At 38.4% G+C, this 22,430-nt stretch overlaps 2 protein-coding genes and 1 long non-coding RNA gene across 7 annotated transcripts in view; 1 reads left to right on the top strand and 2 right to left on the bottom strand.

Annotated features, from left to right (window-relative positions):
- LOC141772007 (uncharacterized) overlaps nt 1–22,430 on the top strand; it is a 100,759-nt gene that overhangs the window by 30,405 nt on the left and 47,924 nt on the right. For 2 of the 5 annotated variants that reach the window (XR_012594810.1, XR_012594809.1), the window contains exon 3: nt 9,603–9,720. This is a non-coding gene — a long non-coding RNA (uncharacterized LOC141772007). The other 3 variants (XR_012594808.1, XR_012594811.1, XR_012594812.1) reach the window with 2 other exon arrangements.
- Nucleotides 2,203–6,438, bottom strand: LOC141772099 (taste receptor type 1 member 1-like). The gene is made up of 6 exons (XM_074642758.1): nt 6,257–6,438; nt 5,743–6,040; nt 4,930–5,655; nt 4,572–4,778; nt 4,147–4,267; nt 2,203–3,388 (listed from the first exon to the last, which is right to left on the bottom strand). The coding sequence occupies exons 1-6, from the start codon at nt 6,436–6,438 to the stop codon at nt 2,460–2,462; spliced, it is 2,463 nt and encodes an 820-aa protein (XP_074498859.1). The 3' UTR covers nt 2,203–2,459.
- Nucleotides 15,764–20,917, bottom strand: LOC141771993 (taste receptor type 1 member 1-like). The gene is made up of 5 exons (XM_074642580.1): nt 20,126–20,917; nt 19,304–20,029; nt 17,968–18,174; nt 17,496–17,616; nt 15,764–16,902 (listed from the first exon to the last, which is right to left on the bottom strand). The coding sequence occupies exons 1-5, from the start codon at nt 20,381–20,383 to the stop codon at nt 15,974–15,976; spliced, it is 2,241 nt and encodes a 746-aa protein (XP_074498681.1). The 5' UTR covers nt 20,384–20,917; the 3' UTR covers nt 15,764–15,973.

The raw sequence follows: 22,430 nt of genomic DNA, 5'->3' as shown, positions 1-22,430 counted from the left end.
TCCTCCTCAGTTTACGACCTGCACTGCATTCCTTTGAGTGGCTCACACAGTCGCATAGACGGAGACACATCCAAACTATGAATAAGACTTAATGAAACTGACATTTAATGCAAATTAATATGTACCTGAATTGATGTGTTTTGCTTTGCGAACATACGTTCTATTAACAGGAAGTTGTTGACATAACAAATGAAACCAAAACAAGCTGAAATAAGTATAAGCCATAAATCAAAACCTTCCCTTTTATATTAATCACTTGGTAAGATCTTGCCAGCCTACATATAGATTATTTCTATATATGCATAGTATACGTACCCAGAGATCTTTAACAGAAATTCAGGTGCACACTAATGCCCGAGTTAATCTTATATTTTGATACATGTTTTTAATCTAGTGGAAGTGTATTACACCTTTTAACGTTGATTGTGAACCATACATAAACTGACTCCTTTTTACTGTTACATGTGCTTAGAACAACATAGTTCAAGATAATAAACTCTGTTTACATTTCCCTTAGTTTTATGTCTAAATTGAATTTTACTCTGCTGACAACTTTTATCTCACTGAAGTCTCATAGACACAGCAGCCTGTCTGTTTCAGAGCAACCCCTCCCTCTTCTCTGTTGCTCGTTTTCATATACTGATTAGATAAGATTAATCTTATCCCTTCATTTACTGTGTAATAAGCGCACATGCATATCTAAATATATAGGCCTGTCTGTTGTAGTATTTATATACCTACATGTTATGATAACAAGGTTGATCTATGTTATTTAATTGGTATTAATTTTAATTAAATTGATCAGGTTTTATTCAGTGGTTTATATCGTATAGGTGTTTGGTACCGTTCTGCAGCGGATAAAGCCCATATGTCAAATATGGAAGAATGTAGTGTGTGAAATGTATTAACTAACATTAATCCCGCAAAAAAAAAGTTTACCCCTTCACCCCCTTCATGCCGCTTGCCCATCCTGGGGCCAACAACTAAAACAACTTAAGGCTGTTAACCCAACAGTAAAAGTTTTACAATTGAATGGCCCTTTAGAAGAAACTTATACTTTAAGAATGATCCCACCAAGTACAGATGAAATTGTAAGATCACACAGGATAGTCACAAGCAAATACATACAAATTAAATGAATTCAACCTAGTATCTTTGTTTTATGCTAGTTGACCACCTCCTCTTACAAATGATCTCTGCATGATTTAACATTTGACCACACAGGTAATCTGAAACAGGAAAATTTGCAATGAGTCAGCAGATGAACATAATAAGTCTAACCAGAATTTGAATTCCTCCTGGCAGAAGAGCAGAAGCCCTTGTTCTGCTTGATCAAATCAAATCAATCTTTATTTGTAACAAACATCATTATTAAAGTACAATGTGTAATGAAATGCTACATTGCCATGGACCAAGATTGTGCAACAGAAACTATTTGCGAAATGTATATCTTAACTAAAACACCACATTAAGACCAACAAACTTTGTCTGATAAAAAGTATATTAATTTATGGTTTATTTTCCAGAAAATTACCCAATTACTGTGGAACTGACATTATTCTGGAAAGGTTTCACAATCTATACTAATAGTTTAAGTATATAAGAAAGTTTAATGGACAGTGAGGTGGGTACAACAATCCCCAATAGTGTTTGGTGCATGCAGTCATTGATGTGATGTTTGCATTTTCATTCCAAGAGATCACTTTATAATCAACAGCGTGGCTGGTGTTGTAACATTTAGCTTGGCTTTCTAGATGTAGTGCTATTTTCTTTGTCTCTGTCTGTCCATCTCACTCACTTCTATTTTTTAAATGGATTTTAACTCTGTGTGGAAAAAGAGGTAATACACTCACAGAAAATTGCAGTTAGGCATCAAACTTGTAAAGGAATTGAATCATCGCTTTTACTTTACCAAATATGTATTGACAATTGAGGGAACTCTAAGCCATACAAGTAGGCTATATTTAAGGTCCAGCTGTTGTCGAGCATGTAGAAGTGTGGGCATCATGTGATGAGTTAAGTGTTACACCAAAAGCAAACACGAACTCCATTTTGATATCTTTATTGACTCAACTTTATGAATTCATTAACTTCATGTGATTTACTGTGATTTAATCTCCTGAGGCTGAACACATTACATATAAGACCTAATATGAATGAGCACATTTAAAGTATACAGTAGTGTACATCGAATCTCACAGTTTATGTTTTAATCCATATGCCAACAACATTACAAGTACATTTTCTGTTGTATTAGTCATTTAAAAAGATTCAACAGCTCTTTCTCATCCTACCTCTTGTCACAATGTCTCTAACTGTATCTTGCAACTAATTTCTAGGAATTATTGATATAGTTCTCAAAAATTAACAAACTACGTAAATAAATCAAAACGAGCATGAAAGAAAAACAACAAACATCAGTTTTTCTGTCTGTAGAGACATTAATTTACTGGAAGCAGCTACTGGCTGATTGTTTTGGTATAATTCTGAATGAGACCTTGGAAGTACTCCTGTGTGTTTCTGTGGGGTTGAAAAATGATGATGTAGCATTTTGGGAGGAAATAAAACAACAGAAAGGAGTACAGACTGAAGAGTACTGCCACAGCATTAAGAGTTTGGATGTACTTGCCATGGTAAAGTACGTATTCGGTGGCAAAGACGATCCAGTTGAGGATCAGCAGGAGCAGGCAGAAGGTTATTGCTTTGGCTTCGTTGTAATTTTTAGGGAGGTCTTTTCCCATGTAGGAGAAAATAAAGCATAGGGAGCACAAAGATAAAAGTAAAACCACAGGACCAATGGATGCCATGAGATTAATGTCGCAACCAAGTATGATTTTGTCTGGGTACCAAAATGTTTCATTGTAGGGCTTGGGAGGGTCATAAGTATAGCCAATAAGAAGTAAGAGTGCCTGAATAACAAATGCCACAGTGATGACCAGCCATTGTCCGTGATATTTCATCCACCAACTGTGGATTTTGGGGAATTTTGCGGCTAATTTGAAAATGCAAACAATCTGAAAAGAGCGCACAACAAAACAGGCTAGACAAACGGTGTAGAACAAGAGAAATGGTAAGAACCTTAAGATACAAAAGGAGATTGTTGGCTTATCAAAGTGAAAGAAAACACTGAGACTACACAGACTGAGGCAGCCTAAAATTAGGAAGCACATTGGTCCGCCAGCAGATCTGACAATAGGTGTGTTGTAGTTGATGGCAAAGAGAACGGACACAGCCAGTGTGAGGCCCACCAAGGCCCAGGCTCCGACCATGATCAGGATAGCCCCGCTGTCTGTGAATGGGACGTACTCCACCACCCGCAGACTGCATGATGTACTTCCTGCTGCAGACCATTCTGTCTCCTTACAGCTGATGCACCTGTAGGGATCCTCTGTTTGACATGAAAGGACAGATTGTCAGTTAAAGTCCCCATGAAATGAAAAATACATTTTCCCAGTTTTAATCCTGTGTCCCTGTGTTAATTGTTAATTTTTGTCTTTTTATATTCCAAATATATAAAAAATTAAAATTAAAAACATTGTCTGAGTATTTTCACATCAAAATCTGATCAAAATCCCTGTCTTTTCTCTTCCTTTGATAACTCGTCCTGCAATTGGGGGCGTTTACAAAAATGTATCCAATCATATGAGACTTTGGGCGACTATCTAGCCAATCATTTGTGGATCGAATCAATATAAAGTCTAATTCATTCAAGGGAAACCGATTTTCAATCGACTCAGAGTCACTGCAGCGCGGGAGTACATGCTGTACGATCGGTGGAGTTTTGCCGGTGGATGAGCGGGGGTTTCAGGGCGCCGTTCATCAGCGTGTACTGCCAACGCTGCAGTAACGTTACCACACAGCCGGTTGAAAATCTGCATATTTTCCTTTTCATCTCTCCCTCGTACTGCCTGATCTCTTTTACTGATTACGCTTGAGATTAGTTGTCATTCCGTTGATCAGATTGAGCCAAAACCAAGCACCGCCCACCAGCTGAAGCACAGCAAAAAAGTTACCCACTGCAAATTTAATGCAAAATGACTGTTAAACCCTCTCTACTACTGAAAAAAATGCTTAACAAGAGTCTGAAATTAACTCCCATCAAGGCCACTGCTTCTACTCATTTTCTTCCTCATGTATAATAATTACCTGTGCTGTTGATATAAGTTTCATTTGGACAGATTTCACAATTGAAGCAGCATCTGTGGATTCCATCTTGCTTTTTTGCAAATCCTGCATCACATTCTGGGGAACACAGTGAAGTAGGCACCTGTAATAAATAAATAAGTGAAGCAAAGAGAATACTGTGAGGGATGGAGGCAAACAAGAGCGTATCTCCAAACTTTTAATTTTCTCAACAGGAGTTGTTAAATGGGAACATCCTGTTAGGCACAGAGTGATATCTTTAGAGATCTGCTGACATTACACCATGAACAACCACCATCTGTTTATAGTGTGATAGGCATTCTCAATATTACGGAACCAATGTGTTTTGCATACACATACACACATCCCTGTGGAAGGGGGAAGAAACAAATGCACACGCCACACATGAATAGGAAAAAACAACTTACCTCTCCGTTTGTGTACCACTGAATTTTGGTGGTGTTGATGAAGAAATTGACTGATTGGTGAAATTCATAAAAGCCGATCTCCTCTGCATCACCACTGTGGTTCCAGTAAACTATAGAATAGGATCCGAAGGTGGGGTCACCATGCTCATTGAATTGAATACTTTGATTTAAAAGTGTAAAGTTTGACTTCTTCAGCTCTGCTAGAACCTGATGTGGGTACACAAAGTTCAGATGAGCATTACTTTATTTAATTTAACAATGATTAAATAGATTGTTATATTTTCAGTTATGATGGACTTATCTACTGGTTAAAGCTGTCGTAAGCATAAATGTAAAATATTATTATTTGTATACTTACCATATATGGGTACACTGTGATATTGCCATTGCATTTATCATCTCCACATTTCAAGGCATTGTGTAAGGCGTGAGCGATGGCGTACACAGCAGAATAAACAGAAAAAGAGAAAGATGGGTCCACAGCAAGGATTTCTTCTGCAGTCAGGCTGCTGCAGTTGCAAACCTGATTACAAATCATATTTTGCTCTGCAGTTTCACAATGAGTCTGGCTTTTGGTAGAATAGATAAAATCACTGAAACCAGGTATTGTCACTACTGGCTGAGACACTCCAAGTACAGTTCCAATATTTCTGATTCCTTCCTCTTTGGGGAGCCTCTTGTTTAAAGACCAGGTGTCCCCTGCTATCCACACCTTGTTAGTGACATTTAGTTTTATTGCTGATTCAATGAGATCTTCAGCAGTCAATTTTGGAGTAAAAACAATAATGATACCTATCTTCTGTGCCTCTATCTGTTTGAACATTAGTGAGACATTTGTATTGGCAGTGAGGCCTTTGGTGTATGCCAGGCAAATCTCAGTATCCTTTATCCTCTTTATGAACAATTCCAGGCCATCCTTGCCAAAAGCATCATCGCTGTTAAGGAAAGCAACCCAGCGCCAGTTGAAGTGTTGAACAATTTTAACAATCACTTCTATGACGTCTTTATTGGAATGCACTGTTCGTAGGAAAGAGGGATATTTTGCTTTCTCTGCAAAGGCAGAGGAAGCAGCTCCATAACTGACCTGAGAAAGGAGTAATAAAGAAATCATTTTCAGTCACAATAAATTATCAAATGTAACATTAAAATGTGTTATAGTTGGCAAACTTACCACAGGAATGAGATCCACCATGAACAGTGGGGCTACAGTCAGGGTGTCAGTGCTTGAAAATGGGCCGACCAGTGCTATCACTTTGGACAGATGCTCGTGTGGTTCACCCCAAAGTTGGATTAAGCCACTGACTGAGAGGAGTTTCAAAATTCCTGGAAAATTGTATGCATCTGAGCAGTGGTCAATTATGTCATAGCCGAGAGATACATTCGGCAGGAGGTCGGTGGAGTTATTGATTTCCTCTACAGAGAATCTCATCAACTGAAACCTCCGATAACTTGACAGAATGAAGGGTTGACTGTGAACGGAGAGTAGGATTACCTTTCAGTGAACATTATCAGTATTATATAGTTATACAGCAACTTTGATAATGTAGCAATTATTGTATTGAGTTAGTTATAGCTGTTAACCTATAGCATTTGAGGTAAGGCTATTCTGTGTTAAAAAGGGTATGATCTGTTACAGAATTTGTCATTAGTTTCAACCTGAGAAGTTATTTACCCATGAAACTCACCTGGAGCAGTCAATGGCTTCTGGTCTATCGTGATAAACAGGAGCATTGACATGATGGACATCAAAAAGTCCACCTAACAAATAATCTCCGTCCAGCTGGAACTCTGAGGCTGGGACAGTGCATGGAGCCAAGGCATGTAGAAACGTTCCCAGTACACACAGAGAAGCAAGAAAATGTTTCATTTTTGTAGTTACCTTTTACCAATCTGATGTGAACTCTAGTCTCTGCCTTTTAATAAGCAATCTGATGCTCGTAACAGCCCCAGTTTTCACTTCCATGCACTTGGGAGTGCATGACAGCAGGTGCCATAAATACCTGTCAATGGTTGGAGGAGAATACACAAATCAGTATGCAAAAAGCATTTAAGCTGCACAGACTCTTTGTGATAACTACACTGAGTTCAACAATATAATAAGCAACCAAATTGAATACCTATTATGAATAAATCTGGTAATCCTTGATAATCCTTCCAAGATGACAAATGCACTATATTATACAGTGCCACCAGAAAGTTCGCGAACCTGTTAGATTTCAGTATTTCTGCATAAATTTGACCTAAAATGTAATCATATCTTCATTCAAGTCCTAAAACTTAGTTAAACAGATAATACAAAAACAATTATACTTTATTAATTTAGACAAATTTTAGTTTAGTTTAGCAGCCCCTGCCCCACTGAAAGAACAAAACCTGAACTGGACTCAGTGTGATTTACACAAGAGATCAGTAACTTGGTATTGTGGCCAATAAATGGCTTTGTTCTTCTCGAGCTGTTGTATGCAGTCTATGACATCTTTTGTAGCTGTTGGTGGGATCTCGCCTTAGAGTTTTATGTACTTGTACCACTGTTTGGTCACATTAGAGTTGTAGTCTGCTGTGTTGAGCATGAGATATACACTGATCCTGTGATTGCCAACCATTTTCTCACCACTCTCACTCACCACTGAGCTTCATTCCAGATGTTCATGTCGCTGTGAAAATATCCGTGTGTTGAAATGATCAGATGAGATAAAGATGAAACATGAGAAGAGCCTTCTGTGTGTGTCTTCTTGACTTTACTCATCGGCTTGCTTTCCTCACATCCGTTTGTCTTCTCGTGCACTGATTCGTTTGAGCTGAACCACCAATCAGAGTGATTTCTCTCACCGACGGGCTCCGCCGCCGATTCAACATGCTGAATTAGCCGAAAAAACTCAGACATAGGTCGTCTAGAGCCGACGATGCGGGACACACCGAAAAAAACTAGGCCAACGGACACTCACCGACGGCCTCAAACTGTTTGACGGCCGTATGTCGGCTTGGTACGTCAGGGCCTTAACAAACATGTTGAATGCATTTGTTTTCTCAGAAAACGTTTGCAAAGTTGATTTTTTTAAATGGTTTAAATCCTGCATTGTTCACATCCACGTTTGCTGGCTGGCAGTCATTGCTACACTTCTCTGTATGTTGCCACCACCAACTGTTGATCAGCAGAACTTTGTGAAACCAGCAGCAGGAATGTGCGTCCCATCACCCGTGTGCCCATGCATGTGCATGCGCAATACAAACAAAATGGGGACACTTGTAAAATCATTGCTCCATAGTGCTACTAATAGTTAAAAACTCCACATTGTACCTTTTAACTCTAACGTTGAATTATGAAGTTCATTACAAGTATAGGCCAGAACACTGGCAGGTTGTAGATGTCAGAAATCATTGTGATGATGACAAGTAACATCAGTTAAAATTGTGTAAATTTGTAACAAAGTCAACAGCATCCTCAACTCCCTCTCAATATAAATATATTTAGTGTATATATATATATATATATATATATATATATATATATCATATTTGCTCCAATTCTACCTACTGCTGCTTTAAATCCTGTTACACAACAACAACAAATGATCTGTGGATGAAGTAAAGATGAAGTCCAGGTGAGGATGTAAGATCACAAAGGGTCACAAGCAAATACACACAAATGAATGAATGAATACAACCAGGTATCTTTGGTTTATGCTAAAATGCTACACCCTATTACAAATTAGCTCTGCATGACTTCAGCTTTGACCACACGGGTCATCTGAAAGGAGATCATTTGCAATATCTCTGTGGATGACAATGACAGATGGCCGGGCGGCCGCGAGCTGGACTCTCACCACAGTTTGAATTCAGGTAACCTCCTGATGAAAGGGCGGAACTCCTCGTTCTGCTTGGTAGGAAGGGATGGGCCCTCATCTACAGGAGAGAGAGAGAGAGGTTATACCAGGGCAATGTCGTGGTTAGTAAAAACCATAATGTTGTGGAAGGCATGTGAGGGTAAATGAAAGAGATCACTGGCTAATCAACATTGTGGCTGTGTGCAATTTCCTGGAATGTTAACATGAAGTTGTAGATGTTTTGTTCTTTTTTTCTTTGTCTGTTTCTGTCCATCTTAATCTTAAATGACACATTTATATTCAAATCCGTGTTCAAACTGTCAATGGTAGCAAGCTAATAAACGTGACCTTGATGCTCATCTTGCAGTGCAATATTTAGTAGCGTCTCATGACCATCACTCTATATTATTATTTAGATATCCCCTAACCCCTTATTTTATAGTCCTTGTCTTTCTCTGCCTGACTGACCAATAGACCATCTGATAGCAGAATATATAATTGTTTATAGGAAACTGAACTAAAAAAATAGTAGACTGGTGTTTTGTCCCAATCCAGATGTGTTAAACATTCACTTCACATTTGTTGTTCGTTAAAGCTGCCGTCAGTAACTTTGAGCAAATATGATAAAAAGTTATTTTAACACAACTGTCACTATATCCTGACAGATAATCTGTAAAAAACCCCCCAAAAAAAACAAACATCAGAGCCGAGCAGTCTCTGGGCAGCTGTCAATCACTGTTCACGAAACTCGCAAACTCCGATCAAACGGTCAAACTAGGCAGCGCTGATCAAATATGAATCAATATTCTGTTACTGTAATGCCTATTTCTCTCCTCGGATGTTTTCAGAAACCTCTTGTAGTGTACTGTTTAGCTGTAAAATGAGAAAGTTTGTGACCCGGCCACATGTTGTCGAGTCAAAACCAAGTATTGCCCACTGGCCGGAGCAAAATCCATTCCATCATGTGTTTTTAATAAAATCTAACTGATGCTCAGAGTTTTTCCTGGCCACAGCGCGCTTGGTGGAATCTCTTGTTGGGTTTCTAAACTATGATACATGGTCTAAGACCTGCTCTATATATAAAGCGTTTCGAGATAACTTCTGTTATGATTTGACGCTATATCAAAATAAATGGAATTGAAATTGAATTGAATGCTATGCTAATTATATGCTAATGATATATATTTTATCTCTGCTTTTTTTCTAGTGCTAATAATAAGCATCTTGTGTGCTGAAAGTGGTCCCAAAGAGAGATGACACAGCAAAGAGGACACAAACATCTCTTTCTGGATGGACGGTCACTGACTTCCTGATTCAGAATCAAGGTATCAAGACATAACCCATCCCAAACACACACACACACACACACACAAATTAGTGAAGCATGGACCTAATGACATTTTTATCAACAGCCAACAGTTTGGAGTAACACAGAATCTAGTGTCAGTTTGTGTGTAATGTTGTCTTTCAATATACAGACTGGGTGGGACACAATAATGGAAACACCTATGCAAAATAATGCAGTTGAACAAGTTTGCCTTTCAATAAATACAGTGTTGATGACGAAGCTTTGTCAGAGGGGCGTTGAGTCAACTCCTGATATATTATCCAAGTTCTGTGGTAAATGACGAATACATTTGCTTCTCAAATTTTGCAATTGCAACAAGAAATAGATTGCATAGTACATGCAATTAGCAGATGTGGTCAAATAAGCTCTCATTGCAACACCTCACAGTGGACACGTCATTACTGAGTGACAATATGGAAGCATAACTAAAACTAGAGACCATCTTCATTGATCACACCAGCTGCGACGCCAAACCGGGCCAGGGGCCCTTTCCCCATTTCCTATCTCGGAGCCGGTGTCTCCAGGACCATATTTTGCCGTGATGACTCACACACAGACTCACAAGGTGAAAACAATACCAGCGTCGCTGTAGCTGCTGGTTACCAGTTGGTAGAGAGGCAAGTAGGGCTGCAAGATTATTATTTTTTGCTCTTTTTATTGGTATTCTGTACAAAATTCAATAAATCACAGAAATCATTGTACAAACACATTATAACCCCCCCTCAATGTTTCTGCTCTAACAAAGCCCCATCCCTACAACAATATTACTGCACCATTAAATAAGTAGAGTTAGTTTCATAAATAATTACATTTATACATATAAATTAATTCAATGCGATAGAAACTTAGATCACACACACACACACACAAAAAAGAGGAAAGAACCAAAAAAAAAGAATAAATAAAAAAATATAAATAAATACGAGTTGTAAATTATATGTCACATGGGGTCAGCACTTTAAAGGGCTGAAAGATTTTGAAAAAATACCTAAATGTAATTATTTTTTAATTATTTTGACTTATATTGCAATTGCAATATGATTTTTGATATCGGAGGAAATGCTCATTTTTATATAATTTTCGTTTTCATTGAAAAATATATTAAAGTGATTATGGTGTGATTTTTACGGGAATCTGTACCAAGCAAAGATGTTTTCTTAAGTCTGTAGAACATGATGTGTAGGACACGACGTCTCTGTAGCATGACAATAATAATAATAATAATAATAATAATAATAATTGTATTTATATAGCACTTCTTAAAACAGATGTTACAAAGTGCTTCACAAGACAATAAAAGCAGATAAAGATATAGTAAAAAATATGGTAACTGCTAAAACAGAACATCACAGAACATATCAATAATAATAAAAGTGGTAAAATGGTAGGACAAGTTGATAAAACGAATATATATGTTGGGACCCACCATTACCAAATGGTGGCAAAGACAATGAACTACGCTTCTCGGGATCCTTGAGCATTGAGTATGTCCAACCATGGACTCAGCTCAGTGGCCATTGGCTGAGGACTCAGCTCTGTAGCCATTGGCTACTGTAGCATTCACACATAGGTGTGAAATTCACCCAGGACAAAACCAGAGGAATCTCTTTGTTCCTTCTCTTCTTGCTCTTTCTTCATCTTCTCCTAACCCCAGCTGACCTGCTGGAGGTGAACTGCTGCCCTCCCCACCTAAGCTCTCTGATCTATGGCCTGTTAGGAAACAGACATAGAAATACAAGGATCTTCTAAGGCAGAGGACGCGAGAGCCTGCCTTTTGACCAACTAATTTCAAGCAACAACCGCAAGGAAGTTAGCATCAAGCGATCAAGCTGCTGGGAAGAAAGTATTGGAGCGATCAGCTTCCTCCAATCTGCACAACTTGATTTGAGCACAGCAAAGACGACATCTTTGACTTGGAACCACAACTTCAACACATGGAATTACAAACCCTTTTCTTCCATGGACTGGTAACGTACTGGGCTTACCTTGGCAGTAGCAATTACACATGGCTGAGCAAGACTGTTCAACTTTGATTTCTAGAATGTACTTGTATTGATTTGGTTTAATGTTATTCATTGAGTTTGACTGTTGTGATATTATTTGTAGTTAAGATATTTGGATAGCTGGCTTCGCCACATCTGATGTGTTTAGTTCATGCTTCACATAGACAAGGTCTTGCATGCAAACTAACCATCTTTTCTAACCCACTGCATTATCTGACACACATTAAGATCACATACAGAAAGTGTGAATTAGTATTAAACATAAACATACACCTACACATTCAGTTAACCTCACCTCCACATCACCCCCCTCTCTGTCCTTCCTGAGCACATGTGCTCCGAAGAACAAAGAGGCCATGTGGTGATCCTGCCATCTTTGTAGTTTTACAGTGCTCGCCATTTTGTCTGTAGGCCATACAGACATCCTGAGACAAGTAGCCAGCCATCTCTCTCTCTCTCTCTCTCTCTCTCTCTCTCTCTCTCTCTCTCTCTCTCTCTCTCTCTCTCTCTCTCTCTCTCTCTCTCTCTCTCTCTCTCTCTCTCTCTCTCACACACACACATGCTCACACACTTTGTTTGGTTTGTTTAGTTATTTAGTTAGATTTATATATTGTTTTACACCTTTATTATCTTATAAATAAAGGTTTGTGGAATATACATGCTGGTCTGTTTAATGTTGTACAAGAGTGAATAATGCCAACCTCTGCTATGTCAAGAACTCCAATATCCTTCAACCTTTACTATCTATTTTGGTTATAGTTATTAATTTAATTATTAATCAAAGTTCCAAATTGATAGTTTAGTATATTTAATGAGACTATATTAACGTTTTGGTTATTGGTCCCTGATTCCAGGGTGGTGCCCCGTTTATTATTGTTTATTGATAATTCTTATTAATACTAATCATTTTATTGATATTATTAATTAATTTGCTAATAACCAAACCTGTTACTGCCAAATCCCTACATTTTGGTGCCCCGTGTGAGGCCCAGTATTATTGTTGGCATATTATTCATAATTGTGCAATATTAATTTTCAGCATAATTTTTGGTCAAAAACAGAAAATTGTTTCCACTTCTAAACAAACCCAAAGTGTTTACATTCGACACCACTAGTCTTCCACAGGAGTAGAAGTCCAGCTGTACTTTTAAACAAGTATATTATGGTTAGAATTGTTTATTTGAGAGATTTTGATTAACACTTTAAGCCTTTACAGTGTTAATTTTAAGAACTTGCTTTTGCTGCTAATTCAAGTTAACCTACGCTGTAGAACTTGAAAGAATTTTGGTTCAGCATTTGAATACCAATTATTCAATGCAATCTGGTGTAGTTGTTATATTTTGCTGTTAATCTAAGAGTTCCTTTAATGACACAGATTCCACAGGCCCTGTGTTACATAGAGAGCTTGTACCTGGCTGTAACTGCCAAGCATTCCAGCCTGAGTGGGTTGAATAGAGCCACAGTGTGCTACCAGCCCTGTGATATAAGTTTGCACCTAGCTGTTACTTCCACATGTTCCAACTTGAGTCACCTTTAAGAGACATCATCACAACTGTTACTGTCCCGTGCAGTGAGTGCATGTTGTACGTGTAAGCAAACTTATTTTGTAAACCTGTGTTTACTTTACTGGCCCCTTTTGTTTGATGCCCACTAGAGTCACTAGTTGGTCCTGTAGCTACCCAAGTAGCCAGCCATCTTCTCTCTCTCTCTCTCTCTCTCTCTCTCTCTCTCTCTCTCTCTCTCTCTCTCTCTCACACACACACACTTTGTTTGGTTTGTTTAGTTTAGTTATTTAGTTAGATTAATATTGTGTTTTACACCTTTATTATCTTATACATAAAGGTTTGTGGAATATACATGCTGGTCTGTTTAATGTTGTACAAGAGTGAATAATGCCAACCTCTGCTATGTCAAGAACTCCAATATCCTTCAACCTTTACTATCTATTCTGGTTATAGTTATTAATTTAATTATTAATCAAAGTTCCAAATTGATAGTTTAGTATATTTAATGAGATTATATTAACGTTTTGGTAATTGGTCCCTGATTCCAGGGTGGTGCCCCGTTTATTATTAATGTTTGTTGATAATTCTTATTAATACTAATAATTCTATTGATATTATTAATTGATTTGCTAATAACCAAACCTGTTCCTACCAAATATATATGTATATATATATTTATACCCAATCTTGTACTTATAGGAATGCTATCCTAAAAAAATGTGTTTTCAAAAGTTTTTTAAAAGTGGATACAGAGTTAGATGATCGTATCTCTATAGGAAGTGCAATCCAGAGTTTGGGAGCTCTGACAGCAAAAGCCTGATCGCCTCTCTCAGCAAGAAGTAGCTGATCAGATGATTGCTGGGACCGGTGTAATGTGTATAATATACTTATTTTGACAGTCGTATTTTGACAAACATTTAAGAACTAGTGCGCCTCATGCGATTTGAAGGTTGCAGTCTCACATCTCTATCAGTCTCTTGTATAAAGAAGTGATGTCTTTACAGCTGTATCACTGTACAATGATGACATAAGTCATTACAGGACTAATACCATTGGAAAAGATTCTAAGATGTGGTAACATGTTACAGTGTGGGTGTATAAGTAAGTAGAGAATAAAGGTAAAATGAGGCAGAGGTTTGATTCTTACTGGGGCAACCTGTTTGAGAGATGTACAGCATGTTTTTTTTTTTGGATTGAGATGAAAAATATTAAATACAGTGCAAATCACAGACAATTGAATCACATATTTAAAAAAAATGGAGACTTTTTTGCCAGCACATAATAGGGCGAAATAGCCTTTATTTATTACACGGAAATCAGGTAAATCTTAGATGTGTATTTGAACAAAGTTGCGCACACAAGATCTTTCAAGTCTGAATTTTACACAGTATATTGCAGGTGTGCCTGTAGTCTAGCCTGTAGACAGCGTCATTATTATACAACATTAGTGTTATGGCAACCTCCAGAAACTGTTAAACGGAAAGGAAATCACACACACATTCCATTTTATGTTTTTATTGAATCACTCTTGCTGTTATATAACTGCTGTACATGTAAATATCTAAATCCGTGCAGGGTTTACCAGAATTAACTTTATGTGGATAATCTCTGAGTGTCCTCAGGCTGGTCAGTAATGCATCGTCTAATAAGATTTTAAAGTGTATGTTTAAAGCATGTGCAGCAGCTGAGGCTGGTTGAAAGTATTTAGTCATAAATCAAAGTATTGCAATTATAATGGGCTTCTTTTTTAGACAAATTTAGTGTTTTCTTCTCCCTGATGCTTGGCCATTTTTCTATTGGCTGTTTGGTTTTAACTGCATACTGACGCTGTTTAGCTGAGAGAGAAGGCTCTGTGAATATAACTTTTGTTCAGGTCTTCACCGTGCCCCTATCATGTTTATATCTTCAAAGTATAATATGCAAGAATTAACTATAAAACAATGTATAGACTGATACAAAAAAATCCCTCTCAATCATCACTTCTGCCCCACTAGAAGTCTGTTTCTGCAGAGACCATGCAGCCTTCAGTCTGTATTTTCTATTTTCTTATTATTTTGCTTTACTCAGGACGCTTCTGGTTGTCTGTAAACATACTTTGTACCCCACGTGGGGGTGTAATCCCCCAGTCAATAACAGCACGCAGGGCCCATTCAAGTGGTGAAATGCTGCCGCTTTGACGGACCCCCTCGACTTCTGATACCGAGGCACAAGTACAAAGCGGCCGTATTTCACGGATGAAGACGGGTTGTGTTATTATGGGCATGTGTCCCAGTGATCCCCCGGCTCCTCTCTGTGCTGTGAGTGCAGCTATATGATCGGTGTCTGACTGTCTGTAGTTTGACGAGAGCAGCGTGGAGTCCGGCAGCTTGGCACCTTAGTTAGTTCTGTGTTTTAGAACGTAACCGCCGGGAGACAATCAGAAAATCAAGTTTTATTTCTCAGATTTGCTGTTTTTTTCTCTCTAACGCTGCTCTCTCTCTGTTCAGTCACTCTATAGCTCGCTCTCCCTCTCTTTGAATTTAAAATTTTTAATGCAGCCCTTAGTAAGACAACCAAATAACCAATCATAATATCTGTAACATGATTAGGTTACAACAACACATACACAGATTTAAAGTACTTTTTTTGACCTTCTAATCTAAAAAGCTAAATTATTATCACTTCATTGAATGTTTTCAGAAGGCCTGAAGCACAACAGAAGACACACATTTAATGGAAGCAGCTACTGGCTGATTGTTTTGGTATAATTCTGAATAAGACCTTGGAAGTACTCCTGTGTGTTTTTGTACGATTGAAAAATGATGATGTAGCATTTTGGGAGGAAATAAAACAACAGAAAGGAGTAGAGACTGAAGAGCACTGCCAGAGCGTTAAGAGTTTGGACGTACTTGCCATGGTAAAGTAGGTATTGGGTGGCAAAGATGACCCAGGTGAGGATCAGCAGGAGCAGGCAGAAGGTTATTGCTTTGGCCTCATTGTAATTTTTAGGGAGGTCTTTTCCCATGTAGGAGAATATAAAGCATAGGGAGCACAAAGATAAAAGAAAAACCACAGGAGCAGAGGATGCTTTGAGATTAATGTCGCAACGAAGTATGATTTTGTCTGGGTACCAAAATGTTTCATTGTGGGGTTTCAGGGGGGCGTAAGTATAGCCAATAAGAAGTAAGAGTGCCTGAATAACAAATGCCACAGTGATGACCAGCCATTGTCCGTGATATTTCATCCACCAACTGTGGATTTTGGGGAATTTTGCGGCTAATTTGAAAATGCAAACAATCTGAAAAGAGCGCACAACAAAACATGCTAGACAAACGGTGTAGAACAAGAGAAATGGTAAGAACCTTAAGATACAAAAGGAGATTGTTGGCTTATCAAAGTAAAAGAAAACACTGAGACTACATAGACTGAGGCAGCCTAAAATTAGGAAGCACATTGGTCCGCCAGCAGATCTGACAACAGGTGTGTTGTAGTTGATGGCAAAGAGAACGGATACAGCCAGTGTGAGGCCCACCAAGGCCCAGGCTCCGACCATGATCAGGATAGCCCCGCTGTCTGTGAATGGGACGTACTCCACCACCCGCAGACTGCATGATGTACTTCCTGCTGGAGACCATTCTGTCTCCTTACAGTTGATGCACCTGTAGGGGTCCTCTGTTTTACACAAGAGACGGACAGATTGTCAATAAAGTTAAGATTCACTTTTGAAAAATCCTCTGTAAGTAAAGAGAGATCAAACAGTTGAGGAAGCAGTGTTAGACATTTAATCTACGTTCTCCTAAAATTAGCTTTTACATCAACTTGCTGTACAGGTTGTAGTTGTAGACGTGTCACATTTATAACGTCAACGCCATATTTAGCCAACATTCGTAGCATCCTTGCTGTGTAACAGAGTACAGGCATAGTGGTTCATACGTCTTTTAAAGGTCCCATATCATGCTCATTTTCAGGTTCATACTTGTATTTTGTGTTTCTGCTAGAACTTGTTTACATGCTGTAATGTTAAAAAAAACTATTTTCCTCATACTGTCTGCATGAATATGCCTGTATTCACCTTCTGCCTGAAACGGAATTGCGTTGCTAGGCAACAGGTGGGTCCATATTTACTTCCTGTCAGCTGATGCTATTTACATACACTGCAACAGGAAATAAACTGGGACACATTTAGAATGTTTACTTTTAAAACCGTGTAATTTTCTAAATATTGTATATTTGTGTAATTTTCTTCCTCATGTATAATAATTTACCTGTACTGTTGATATAAGTTCCCTTCGGACAGATTTCACACATGAAGCAGCATTTGTGGATTCCATCTTGCTTTTTTGCAAATCCTGCATCACATTCTGGGGAACACAATGAAGTAGGCGCCTGTACAAGACAATTATTTAGTAGAAAAGTAAATACAAGTGGAAGAGAACACCGAAAGGGCTGGAGGCAAATCATAGAGTGGCGCTAGCTAGCCTATTTAAGCCTACACAGGGTTTGTAATATGTAATCATCACTGAGTATTATATCTGGATGTCCCTGCAAATGACATGAACAACCACCACTGGTTGATGTTCCTGATAATGTTTTTTGCCCCTGTCACAGCTATTACAAAATAAACATATATTTGTTCGCGTGTCCACACACACATCCTTGCAGAAGTGGGAAAGCCAAAACTAAGTATTTTTAAATCAACATATAGCATATAAATTCTTGGTAGGAAAAAAAACTTACTTCTCCGTTTGTGTGCCACTGAATTTTGCTGTTGTTGATGAAGAAACGGAACGATTGGCGTAATTTATAAAAGCCGATCTCCTCTGCGTCACCACTGTGGTTCCAGAAAACTATAGAATAGGATCCGAATGTGGGGTCACCATGCTCATCAAACTGAATACTCTGGTTTAAAAGAGTAAAGTTTGACTTCTGCAGCTCTGCTAGAACCTGATGTGGGTAAAGAAAGCTTGGATTAGTCATGTGTTCACAATGAACATTTTAAGGTGTTAAGATAAATAGTTTTTAGTGGTTTATTAGATTGTACTCTCTTCTATCTCTGAAATTGTCTTGTCTAAGATTTTGGTACCACGGCAATGTTTACAAAGTAATAACAGTAGATAGTAGATGACAGTCGGCACGCCTCAGACAGAAGGCAATGCACAGAAGCAAAGTAATGTACTGCTGTGGACGGGGCCGGCAGCAAAACGTATTTTCCGAACTAACCAAAGTCAAACAAATAACAAAAGCAAACTAACCGATAGAGGCAGCGGTAGACCAGCAAGCAACCCCTGTGTTCTGTGAGGTTAAATTACTGTTTTTTTCAATGGAGTCTGGTGGCTCTGGCGAGAGCATAGAGTACAATATATTTGACAGATAAGAATCAGTTTTGATTGTATTCTGAGGATTTAAAGGTCCCATATTATGCTCATTTTCAGCTTCATACTTGTATTTTATGTTTCTACTAGAACATGTTTACATGCTGTAATGTTCAAAAAACACTATTTTCTTCATACTGTCTGCCTGAATATACCTGTATTTACCCTCTGTCTGAAACACTCCGTTTTAGTGCATTTCAATGGAATTGCAACGGAATTGCGTTGCTAGGCAACAGTTTGGGTCCATGTTTACTTCCTGTCAGCTGATGTCATTCACATACACTGCAACAGGAAATAAACTGGGACACATTTAGAATGTTTGTTTAAAACCATGTAATGGTCTAAATATTGTATATTTGTGACATCACAAATGGACAGAAATCCTAACAGCTTGTTTCAAACGTACAATTTCTGAATACGGGCTGTGTATTTCTCCGTATATTGAGCGTTTTGATAGTTTAACAGTATTTATAAAGCACTTAAACCTACTTTATAATATAAAAGACATGAAAATCGCACTTTTTACAATATGGGACCTTTAAAGACTAAAGATGTTTACTGTTATATTCAAGTAGTCTGTGTTATCATTGGTCACTTTCAAATAGACTTGTCTGTAAGATAAACTTGTCAGTAACATAAATGTCCAAGAAGCAGATGGTGAGAATAAATGAAATTAATGCTCAGGTTATTTGTATACTTACCATGTGTGGGTACACTGTAATGTTGCCATTACATCTGCCAGCGACACATTGCAAGACATTGTGTAAGGCGTGAGCGATGGCGTAGACAGCAGAATAAACAGGAAAATTAAAAGATGGGTCTGCAGCGATGACATCTTCTGGACTCAGGCTGCTGCAGTTGCAAACCTGATTACAAAACCCAGTTTGTTCTGCAGTTTCACAGTGAGTCTGGCTTTTTGTAGAATAGATAAAGTCACTGAAACCAGGTATTGTCACTACTGGCTGAGACACTCCAAGTACAGTTCCAATATTTCTGATTCCTTTCTTCTTGGGGATCTTCTTGTTTAAGGACCATCCATCCCCTGCTACCCACACCTTGTTAGTGACATTTAGTTGTATTGCTGACTCAATGAGAGCTTCAGCAGTCCATTCAGGAGCAAAAACAATAATGACACCTATCCTCTGTTCCTCTATCTGTTTGAACATTTGGGGGTAATTTGTATATTGGTTGAGGCCTTTGGTGAACGCCAGGCAGATCTCAGTGTCTTGAATCCTATTTATGAACAGTTCCTGGCCATCTTTGCCGTAATTATCATCAATGTGAAGGAAAGCAACCCAGCGCCAGTTGAAGTGCTGCACAATGCTAACAATCATGTCTATGGCGTCTTTATTGGGAAGCGACGTTCGTAGGAAAGAGGGAAAATTCTGTTTTCTTGCAAAGACAGAACTAGAAGCTCCGTAGCTGACCTGTTTAAAGAGCAATAGAGAAGTGGTCATTATTTTTAGTGACAGATTTCTCGAAAGTTACAAGCGGTTTTAATTTGATGAATCTGGAAAATGTACCATAGGAATGAGGTCCATCATGAACAGTGGGGCTACAGTCAGGGCCTGACTGCTGGTATAAGGGCCGACCACAGCCATCACTCCGGACAGATGCTTGTGTGGTTCACCCCAAGGTTGGATCAAGTTGTTGACTGAGAGGAGTTTGAAAATGCCTGGAAAATTGTGTGTATTTGAGCAGTGGTCAAATATCTCATAGCCGAGAGATACATTTGGCAGGAGGTCGGTGGAGTTATTGATTTCCTCCACAGAGAATCTCATCAACTGAAACCTCCGGTAACTTGAAGGAATTAAGGGTTGACTGTGGACAGAGGAAGGAAAGTGAGGGAATTAGCGTGTTGGATATCTAAAAGGATTTTATTGAACAAGGAGGTCAATAATGAGGACCTGATGTTCTTCAACATGTCCTACTAGCCATGTCCATTAACCTGAAGGTTTAAGCTATAGGGGTCTGCAACCTGCGGCTCTTTAGCTCCTCTCCGGTGGTTCCCTGTGGATTTTTAAAAATGGAAATGAATAACTGTTTTTTGTTTACATTTAAATTTTTATTTATCATTGTTGTAGGTCTATGGTACGACGGTACGACGGTACGATGGAGTATTAGGGCCACATTGAGGAAAAATAAGTTTACGAGAAAAAGTCAGAAGTTTACGAGTAAAAAGTCGTAAAATTATGAGAATAAAGTCAGACGTTTACGAGAAAAAAGTCATATAAGAATAAAGTCAGGAGTTTACGAGAAAAAAGTCATATGAGAATAAAGTCTGACGTTTAAGAGAAAAAAGTCGTATTATGAGAATAAAGTCAGAAGTTTACAAGAAAAAAGTTGTAATGTTTTGAGAAATAAAGTCATAAAGAGAAAAATGTCATAGTATTATGATAATAAAGTCATAGTAGTAATTTTTCGTGATATTTATTTTTTTCTCGTAAAGATACGACTTTATTCTTGTTATATTACCACTTTTTTCTCGTAATATGACTTTATTCTGGAAATCTCAGATGTTTTTTCCCTCAATGTGGCCAAAATACTCCGTAGTACATTGTCTCTTTGGCCCTCACTGCATTAGACTTATATACTTAGACTATAAACTGTGTTAGCTTCATCACAATGATCAAATGTTTTGCAGCTCCAGACAGATATTTTTTTTTTTGCCTAAAATGGCTCTTTTGATAGTAAAGGTTGCTGATCCCTGGTTTAAGCAAAACTCTTGAATGTATAATCTGGCATCTGTTACACCAGGCGTTCTTCAGTATTTCCAATATAAGATCATATCCACTCAGATTTAATTGTAAGACTCACCTGGAGCAGTCGATGGCTTCTGGTCTGTCGTGATAAACAGGGTCACTATCATGATGAATATCAAAAAGTCCACCTAACAAATAATCTCCATCCAGCTGGAACTCTGAGGCTGGGACAGTGCATGGAGCCAAGGCATGTAGAAATGTTCCCAGTAGACACAGAGAAGCAAGAAAATGTTTCATTGTTGTAGTTACCGTTTACCCATCTGATGTGAACTCTAGCTTCTGCCCTTTTAAGAAGCAATGCAATGCTCGTAACAGCACCAGTGTTCATTTGCATGCACTTCGGAGTGCATGACAGCAGGTGTCATAAATACCTGTCAATGGTTGGAGGAGAATACACAAATCAGTATGCAAAAAGCACTTAAGCTGCACAGACTCTCTGTGATAACTACACTGAGTTCAACAATATAGTGAGCAAGCAAATTGAATACCTCCGATCATGAATAAATCTGGTAATTCTTAATAATCATTCCTTTAGCCAAGATGACAAATGCACTTTATTAGACAGTACCACCAGAAAGTTTGTGAACCTGTTAGAGATTTCAGTATTTCTGCATAAATTTGATCTAAAATGTGATCATATCTTCATTCAAGTCCTAAAACTAGGTTAAACAGATAATAAAAAGACAAATTTAAGTTTAGTTTAGCAGCCCCTGCCCTATTGAAACAACAAAACCTGAACTGGACTAAGTGGGATTTACACAAGAGGTTAGTAACATGGACAGGGTTATGGCATTTCATTCTTCCTCCCATGGTGGTGGGACAGCGCCGTCACAGAAGCCGGGTCGACCCAGTGAGTGTGAGATAATCCCGTTAACACTGTTATCTCTGTCAGCACTGTATGTTATGTTGTTAGCGGGGCTAGCACTGCAACTCGTCACCATTTCAGCTCCGCCACCTCCATGTTTGCTTGTGACGTCAAACTCTGTGGAGGCAATCCAGACCCACACTCTGAATTTCATAAGTAGCTCCATTAAGGTTGGAGGGAAGCAGCATTTTTCAGATGTGG

This window comes from Sebastes fasciatus, chromosome 8 (genome assembly GCF_043250625.1).
Source record: "Sebastes fasciatus isolate fSebFas1 chromosome 8, fSebFas1.pri, whole genome shotgun sequence".
Taxonomy (NCBI): Eukaryota; Metazoa; Chordata; class Actinopteri; order Perciformes; family Sebastidae; genus Sebastes; species Sebastes fasciatus.
Note: the sequence above shows the minus strand (reverse complement) of the source record. Positions and strands in the feature narration are given on the sequence as shown.

Excerpts from the sequence above, each read along its gene's own strand:
- LOC141772099 (XM_074642758.1), bottom strand. The coding sequence starts at position 6,438 with ATGAAACATTTTCTTGCTTCTCTGTGTGTACTGGGAACGTTTCTACAT. Across the intron at positions 6,041-6,256 it reads GAAGCCATTGACTGCTCCAG|TCAACCCTTCATTCTGTCAA; the intron begins GTGAGTTTCATG and ends CTCCGTTCACAG. Across the intron at positions 3,389-4,146 it reads AACTTATATCAACAGCACAG|AGGATCCCTACAGGTGCATC; the intron begins GTAATTATTATA and ends CATGTCAAACAG.
- LOC141771993 (XM_074642580.1), bottom strand. The coding sequence starts at position 20,383 with ATGAGATTCTCTGTGGAGGAAATCAATAACTCCACCGACCTCCTGCCA. Across the intron at positions 20,030-20,125 it reads TGATGGACCTCATTCCTATG|GTCAGCTACGGAGCTTCTAG; the intron begins GTACATTTTCCA and ends CTCTTTAAACAG. Across the intron at positions 16,903-17,495 it reads AACTTATATCAACAGTACAG|AGGACCCCTACAGGTGCATC; the intron begins GTAAATTATTAT and ends TGTGTAAAACAG.